The sequence below is a fragment of the Parus major genome, chromosome 1 (assembly GCF_001522545.3).
Source record: "Parus major isolate Abel chromosome 1, Parus_major1.1, whole genome shotgun sequence".
Classification (NCBI taxonomy): Eukaryota; Metazoa; Chordata; class Aves; order Passeriformes; family Paridae; genus Parus; species Parus major.
This window is the reverse complement of record NC_031768.1, coordinates 101,435,929-101,444,871: the sequence shown is the minus strand read 5'-3', so window position 1 is coordinate 101,444,871 and position 8,943 is coordinate 101,435,929. Positions and strand designations below refer to the sequence as shown.

The window sequence follows — 8,943 nt, the reverse complement described above, 5'->3', positions numbered from 1 at the left end:
CAGAATGGTAACACAAGCCAGGAAGGTGAGGGGTCAGCCCACCTCTCAAGCAGGCGTGTCTCCCACACCAGGGGCATCACTGTGACAGCCCCAAAAGGATAAGACTGAGGCCTCTGTGGACAATTGCAAACACACCTTCTAATGTGGCTCCTCACTGAGGTAGAAGTCTCTCCTACTGACCAAACCCCTCTTGTCAGTACCGATGTCTGCCGTCCTTCTCTGTGACTTTGCATCCTGCCCCTCTCCATTTCCTACACCCCCAAAATATCGCCACGTCTCCACAAATCCCCTTCCTCCCCTCACTGCTGATTTTCACCCCAACAGCAGCACCTTCACTCTTTATCCCCTTGCATCAAGATCTCAGCTCCTCATCCTCACCTCTGGAGACCTCCCCCATCCCCACAACATCCTGTGATGCTGGGGACATCCCCATCACTTACTTTCCTCTGGCACTGATCCCCACTGGGATGTTTCCAGAAGGTCATGGCAACATCCTTGAGGTCTGTGAGTGGATGGCCAAGTAAAAGGAATGGCAGAAGAAAGGATAGAGAAAATAACCTGGAGCCAGGGTAAAGCTTGGATGGTAATGAACTCCGAGAGAAAGGGGTGGGAGATGTATATTTTGTTTGTTTGTTTTGGTGCAGAAAATCTTCCTCCTCCTTGGGCACCTCTGTCCTTAACTAAGAACAAAGGAAAAGAAAAATAGAAAGCAAACAAGAAATCAGAGCATGTGACCTGTTTTATTGGATTGGATTAAGTGTGGGATTATAGGAGTGTTTAGAATATTGAGCAGGGCTCCATTAAATTCTTCCTTGCTGCTGCTTTTTTACTGGGAATGGGAGGCATTTGCAGGGGTTAATTTTCAGATTAAGAATGTGGTGAAATCTTTACAGCCTTGGTCAGGACAGGAGGCAGGAAAAGGAAACAACCCTCAGTGATGGCCTGGTATTGTCAGCCGAGACAGTTTTGGATTTTTTAACAAATTTTTCTCCTTAAATGCACTTCTTGCAGTTTCAGGAACAAAAATTAAGTGCCTGTGATCTGCAGGATTTTTAGCAGCTCCTTGCAAGTGGGGAGTATGATGTGAGGAAGAGAAAGAAATGAAGGGAGGGAGAAAGAAGAAAAAGATAAAAGTATCAGGGCTCTGTAAGACTGAACTTCCCAGCTAACTTCCTGCCACCTGAAACTTCCACACTGCAAAATCCCATTAAATGCAAAGTTTAATGAAGTGCTGGATATCAAAAAGAAACAGCTATTTAAAGCCTCGATCACCTGCCAAATGTGGCTCCCCCAAACCCCAATAGATATTTCTATTGGGCCCAAATCACTTTTCCCTTCCCCCATATCCTGGTCATGCTCCTCTTTCCTAAGGAAATGGTCTCATTTCTAAAACAAAATGCACAGTGAGCTGCTACCATAGCTGATAATTGGGCATGTTCCTATGCAGGGGTGTCTGGGATAAACCAATCAAACTGGAAGCAGGACTCCCAGAGCCCCAGTACAGTGAACCCTTTGGATAAGTCCCTGGACATTATAAATTTATTTCTGATTTGTATTTCTAAATTAATTATGAAACAATGTATTCAGAGCAGGCAGCTGAGGGATAGCTGCAGTGCCAGGTGTAGATGGGGCTGTGGTGGCAAGAGCTGGAGGCAAGAGGCAGCTGCCAAGCCTTTGCAAAACAAAAGGGCCCAGGGACCTTTGGCACAGCCAGGGACATGGATGTACCAACACAGCAGGAGCCGAGGACTCAGCGAGAAGAGCCCAGACTTTCCCCCACACTCAGATAATAAGGGCACATAAGCCGAGGGTTTCTTTTATTTTTGGAGATTCCTTATCACTTCTGGAGGCTCCCACCCCAAGCTGTTATTTTGTTCTTGCATGATTAAATTATTTGAAGTATCCAGATGTCTGAGACTGTGCTATGGGAAACCAGGGGTTGAGCCAGTAAGGAACTGAGCCAGTCTGAGTGAGTGTGGAGTGTGGAGCTGCTAAGGGGCCTCAGTTCCAGCTCAGGTGGTGTGAGTCTGGCTGCCAGAGTGGCTCCTGATTTCTTTATAATAATTAGAAAGATTTTAATTTCTTTTGCACCCGTGGGTTATGGCATTGTGCTGCTGAGGGTGCTTGGTGTTGTGCTAGGCATATGACCTTTCTGATAAACTGTACTTGAGGTGGTGAGAAAAGACCCTAGAGTAATTAAAAGCATGAAGTGCACCAAACAAACAATGTTCATTTGTTGATCTAGATGAATTATATTTTTAAAAACATATGCCTTCAATGCAAGTTATGGCTCATTGTCCCATTTCAAAATGAAAATAATGAAAAGGAAATAATTTCAGTAATTCAGATCTGCCTGGAAATATCTGTATAAACTGGCATCCATGCCAGACTAGAAGTGCTAGTTTTGTGCTGGGGAGTTTCAGTTGTGCTGACCACAGATGGGATTTTTTTTTTGCTTCTCTTTTATATCTTTTATGTGTTCTACATGGAGAAAAAAATAAAAACATGGCTCTACACCCATGCAAATACTGGGAAAATCAAGCTCTTTTCCCTACACTATATAGACTACATGTTAACTGTGACTATATTGAAGTTGTGAAGTAGTTCCAGAGAAGGGAGAAACTTGGAGCTTGATCTCCATGGTTTCACCTTGCTTGAGGCACTCTATATAAATTCCAGGTGGCTTTCTTCTGGGATATTATATTTAGCTTTGTGCTTCTCAAAGAGGTTGGACAATTCATTTAGATATTTTTGATGGACTTGATCAACTTCTTCCTCCGAGGGTTCGTGCCTCTTCTGCACTGGAATTGGCTTCCCAACTGGAAAAGAAGCACAGGTGTTAGGGGGAGCCAAAGTCAGGTACCTCTGAACACCTTGCTCATGCTAGCACAGAGCTGAGGTCAGCCTCTCCAGGATGGACACATCCGTATCACCACTTATTTCCTGGAGCCTGGGAGATAGCACAACCAAGGAGGGATGGTGGCTCAGATCCTGACCAAGCTCTTGGTCTCCAGGATCACACTGCTCCTTGCCTCAGTTTACCCATCTGCAAAGTTGGTTAGAGACCCTCTGTGTAGCCTTTTGAAGTAGGAAGTGCTGTATCCCAGTGCAGTCCCAAGAGTGCTTCTCACATCTCAGATGTGCTGCAGATAAACACAATATGAAGACAGGATAATACTTGGTTTGGGCTTTCCAAGTTGTTTCCACATGACCCTGGGAATCTGCATTGCAAATGGAGAATGTGAAGAACAGGGGATAGCCTCACACTATTGAAAAACATTTGCAGTAAAGGTGCTTCTACTTTGATCAGATTAAAGATTCTGTGAAATAACTGATTTTTATTAGGAACCAAGTACTTACTTATCTTTTAAAAATCATGTTTTATTCAACAGAAAATCTAGTTATTTTGATTCCTATCTCTAGAAGAGCCTTTCCATCTCCTAGAGCTACCAGGAGCAGGACCAGGTACCTGGCAGGGGACAGACAAAATCCATGAGGTACCTCTCTTGCTCTGGTCTTATACTCAAATTGTTTTTGTCAAGTGGCGGAGGGTTTCAACATCTTATAAGGCTGCTCTTCATCCAATTAATGATGAGCCAATGTGATACCACACAGCTCATAAAACCATTGAGACAATCCAAACAGGCTGTAATACAATTAGAAGTAATTGCTGGTTGTCAAACTTAATCAGTGGTGCCATTCCAAATAGCATTTTTAATTACATTAATTCACAGAGCATCAGCCACACTGGTGGGCCAAGCATGGAGATGTTGAAAAACTTATTCAAAACCAAAGATTTTCTTGAAATTTGGTCTCCCATGGACATGGTCAATATGGTTCATCTTCCTCACATGCAAATAGGTTTGGATTTGCAGATATGACTGCACAGGACAGTGAGCAAACTTACAAACTGCTTGAATGTTCAGAGAATCACAGAATGATTTGTCTTGGGAGTGACCTTAAAGATCATCTCATTCCAACCCCCTTCCATGAATAGGGACACTCTTCACTAGACCAGGTTGCTCTAAGCCCCGTCCCAGCTGCCCTTGAACACTTTCAGAGAAGAGAGGCAGCCACAGCTTCTCTTGGCAACCTGTGCCAGGGCCTCACAGCCAAGAATTTCTTCCCAATATCCATCTAACCCTGCTATCCTGTTACTCCATGCCCTTGTCCAAAATCCCCCTTCAAATTCCCTTCAAATATGCCCTTCAAATTCCCCCTTTATTGGAGGCCACTTAGGCCCTGGCAGGGGCTCTAAGGTCTCCCTGGAGCCTTCTCTTCTCCAGGCAGAGCATACCCAGTTCTCCCAGCCTGTCACCCAAATGCTCCAAGCCCTTGGTTGTCAGAATAGGGGCAGAATACTCTCCCTGGACCTGCTGGTCCTACTTTTGTTTGTAAAACTTCCTTGGAAGATGTTTAACACAACTTGACTGCAGTGTTTTTTGTCACCAGTTTTTTTGTGGTGTTGGGGTAATCTGCATCTCACAGGAGTGATGAGGTTGGCCACATTTGCTCTGGGGCTTTTCCCAACACAGCCCAGATGGCCTGGGATCTGTCATGAGATCAAACCAGATTACCAAACCAGTGTGACACATGAACAATTTGGAACACTGCTTTGCAGCACCTTTCTAGCCCAGCACTGTTTGTGCTCTCTGGCATGATGCTTCAGCCTGGCCAGAGGATGACACAGCCCAGGGACTGTCCCTGTTTACCCAGTGTGGGCAGCCTAAGCGTGTCTGGCATCATGTCAGAGTTCTGTGGATTGACTCACCCACGGTGCAGATGGGCTGTCGGTAGGGTATCAGCCCAAAGCTGTACTGGAAGATGCCTCGTGCATGGAAGAGGGGAAGGGAGATGCCCATGATCTGCTGGAGACAGTACTGAATCCTCCTCAGCCAGGAGCCCTTAGGATTCTTCACCTGATCAAAGACGTTGTTCTCCCCAAAGGAAAAGGCAGGGACCAGGGGTGTGCTGCAGGGAGTCAAAACCAATAGGGTGTCATGATTAGCAAAACCCACTCCAAAACCCCTTTGTTCTTCTCCAAAACACCCCATTAACCAGCCACAGAGCCGAGCAGGTCTCCCTCAGCACCCCTGGACCCCACACCCTGCATTACCCATGCTGGATGGCCAGGCGCACAAATCCCTTCCTGTTCTTCAGCAGCAAGGTGAAGGATCCTGGATGGGCATCCAGTGCCTCCTGTGCCCCACCAACAATGATGGCCAGCAAGTTCCCACCCTCTGGCTTCTGCAGCACGTATGATGCACTCTCCTTGTCAGAGGGGATGAGGCCTGGAGAGCAGAGAGGAATTAAAAGTAAAACCCACCTGTCTGTGGTTTGCTCTGAACCTTTTTTCCCCATAACCCATCTCTGGAGAGATGCTGAACACTTCATATTCAGACTTGAAAACCCCAGCCCAATTCCCTTTAAAGGTACTAGATTTGCCTACAGCTCTGCTGGATGAGTACACAATAATCCATTTGCTGTCTGGCTCAGAAGTGAGAAGTGAGGGAAAAAATTAGGAAAAAAAATAAATGGGGAACTAGCTGCACTTGAGCTCTAGGTAAAATCTGTTTCAATTTGTTGTCAAGTGAGATCATGTCCAATCCTGAATAATTCTAAAGTCAGAGAAACGTTTGCTTTAGGTCAAAACATACATACTTTTCAGTGGATGGTACTAATTAAAAATGGAATTTGATGATGGATTTGGTCCTTTGGTGTTATTTACTTGAATAAGATAGAAATCTTTAATTCCAAAATGACCAAGCAATGTTGTTTTGACTATTTTAAAGAAAAGCCCTTGTTTCAGGGGCTAAAATAATTTGCATATTAAAACCTCACTGTGAAATGGATTCAATTGACCTGAGCATTATGCACCCAACTCCCACATTACAGTAATTAAACCTTCCTTCACCTGGGTCATAGGTCTCTCATATATCACACTGTTTGGATTTCTCACTCTCCACATAAATGCTCTAGCAGCAGGAACAAGAGTTTATGTGGGAAACAGGGTAATGGATGCCTTGGGGTACATCAGATGGAACTGGATGCCAAAGTTTAGCCTATTGAATTCTGCCCACAGTCAGCTGGAGAAGCTGAATTGCCAAGCCCACTGATGAGAGATGGAGATCATCCTGCTGGTGTCCAAAATTCTCTCAAAACTCCCTTTTCACCTCTCTCTGTTTAATTTTTACCTATCCCTTTTTGAATTCTTTTTCACTACATCTTCTCCACCGCCACATTCCATTGCAGCAGCATGAGCTACTATTTTCATCCTCTGTCCCTAGATACTGCTTCCCTGGATGCAGCAGATGCTTCAGAAAAAGAGTTTTCTCTTCACAGTTTCAAGCCTGAATATAATTTTTATGGAAAGAAATACAGAAACATCCTGGCCTGCAGCTCTCAGCATTTCACAATTCACAAATTGTGTTCACAATTTGCTCTGCATTTTGCTGTTACACAGCACCTGGCACAGTGGTGCCCTCAGCACAGAGACCATTTATGAAGTTGAACAAGAGAGATAAAAGCAAGGAGGGCAATTTTTAACTTCAGAGGTTTTGGGTTGCCATCTCAAATAGCTGTGTCCCTGAATGGGATCCAGTTGGCTCCAGATGGGGGAAAACAGATCCTTGACTCCTCTTCCCCATGCATCTTCACTCTGTGTTCCTCAAAAAAGCACCCACACATACCACTGCTTGCCCATGTTCCTTACCTCCACTCATCAAATAATCCCTGAAGAACGGGAAGCGAAACCACAGGGAAAGCATCATCAGGTGGGGGGTGATGCCTGGGAAGAGTGTGGAAAAGCCAGATGCCTCTGTGCAGAAATTGATAAAGGCTCCAACTGCCAGGACTCCATGGGGATGAAATCCCAGCAGGTAGTTCTGCCGAGGGTCCAGCTCTGCTGTCTTCACCAACTAGAGTCAGGGATGAAGTCAAAAAGGGGCCAGAGTTAGTGCTGTAATCTCAGCAGGGTGGAACACTGGCTATGCAAAGCAGATAAGGCATTCCTGGAGGGCAGTGTCTTGCACCCACCATGCTTTTCTATTGGAAAAAGTCAACTGGAACAATTCCCTCATTTTCAACTGAGATGTATTTCATTGCCCATATTTCCATCTCCTCCTACCCATTGGCCTAAAATGACTTTTCTAATGGCAGAGTTCCTTATGTAGCCTAGAACTGGTCTAGGTGCTGTTGGGAACCAACTTTGTTTAAAATGTCCTCCAACACATTTTCTAATAAGGGGAAAAAAGTGAGAAAAGGGTGATTTCTTTCACACAGTACCACTTGATCCCACAACCAGAACTGTAGAGGGAGTACATAATCACTCTGGTAGACCTACTACACAGTGCAAGCACATGTCCCACCCAACAATTTGGTGTGGATCAAAGGTTTATCCTGTCCAGAAGCACGTGCCAGGTGATTCTAGGATGTTTCCACACATGGTAAATTGAAATCTAATTCCCAGACATCTAACTGAGAAGCTGATGGTTTTCTTCCCACTGGGGAAAGCCTGCAGGATGCCAGCTGTTTGTGCCTGTGTTGGGTGCCCAGATCCATCAAAGAGCAATGGATGTCTGTCCAAGGCTGCTGTGACTTTAGCAGGAGGGAATGGGGAATGCCCATGTCAAGCATTTTAGGGATGGGCAGCATGGATTGCAGATACAGTGCAGCTCATGGCCTGCCCTTGAGGGCTGGCTAAGCAGCTTGTTAAAACCCTCAGCCGATCTGAAAGTGATATTGAAGCTTCAGATATACTACATGGGAGAATGGGCACCAAACAGAAGAAGAGGGAATGGTTAAAGGGAGATAAGGGACAACTGGGATTTGAGCTCCATTACACTTGTTATGGGCTGCCCAGGGGAGAGGAGCTGGTGTGACAAAGCCACCCTCCAGCTCTGGCACCAAGAAGACCTCGCATGCCAACATGCAATGAGCCAGCATGTGCACAGCCCAGGCAGATGCAGGCAAAACTGAGTGCTGACATCTCTGCACCATTTCTGTGGATGCTGAGGACCCTCACAGTAGCAAGGAAGGATGAACCTTTCCAAGGTTAGTCATCACATCATTTCCTCACTGAAAGGGTGGTCAGACATTGAAACAAGATGACTGGGGAAGTGGTGGGACCACAATCCCTGAAATTGTTCAAAAAATATGATGTGGCACTTGGGGACATGATTAAGTGGTGTTTGTGATGGTACTGGGGAGCAGTTGGACTCAATGGTCTTAGAGGGCTTTTCCAACCTGAACAATTCTGTGATTCTGTTATCACAGAGCCACCACGCCTTTCCAGATGACTCAAAGGCATTTGTGCTCAAGAACACAAGACCAAAGCCCTATGCATTTCGGTGTCACCCCTCCAAATACCCTGATTCCATCTGCACTCGGTGCAGTAAATGGTGCATGTGTTTTCCTAGAAGCAACTAGAACTGCAGGTTAACCATGAGAATATATTTTACTTTCTTCCATCATGACTCATTTTCCACCTGTCTGAAAGCACTATTGACTGTACATGTGCCCATTCAAGCACCTGCTCCTAATGAAGGGAATGGACAAACAAAAGTCCCACTGCTGCCCAGGTGCAGAGGTCTCCAGGCAGGAAGAGAGGCAGATGGCTGAATCACTAAGTGCCCAAGGCCCCTTCCACCATTTGCTCTTTTTTGAGTAATCTCAGCTTGCATCAATGTTTCCTGCATTCATCTTCAGCTTCCAAACAACCTTTCTCAGGCCTGTTGGAAACTGCTACATTTCTGTCTCTGTGTGTACAGGGAGACAAGAAGGGGGAAGGCCGGTGTAAGAAGGCAGCCACTGAGTGGTCAGATTGCCTTGATGGGAGAGTTCACCTCTCATAAGACACCACACATCTGTAAAAACACTCCCTAGGAAACATCCAGATGCTATCTTGGTGCTCATCCCAGTGAAAGAAGAGGGAGGAGCAGAAAG

The 8,943-nt window shown here is 45.5% G+C and overlaps 1 protein-coding gene across 1 annotated transcript in view; it reads right to left on the bottom strand.

Annotated features, from left to right (window-relative positions):
• Positions 1 to 736: 736 nt before the first annotated feature.
• Positions 737 to 8,943, bottom strand: part of MOGAT2 (monoacylglycerol O-acyltransferase 2) — a 30,022-nt gene continuing 21,815 nt past the window's right edge. Inside the window, exons 3-6 of the mRNA XM_015632220.2 lie at positions 6,713 to 6,917; positions 5,117 to 5,291; positions 4,772 to 4,971; positions 737 to 2,819 (exon numbers count right to left, since the gene is read on the bottom strand). Of these exons, the coding sequence (XP_015487706.1) occupies positions 2,665 to 2,819; positions 4,772 to 4,971; positions 5,117 to 5,291; positions 6,713 to 6,917 (735 nt within the window). The 3' untranslated portion in view covers positions 737 to 2,664. The remainder of the gene's footprint in view (positions 2,820 to 4,771; positions 4,972 to 5,116; positions 5,292 to 6,712; positions 6,918 to 8,943) is intronic.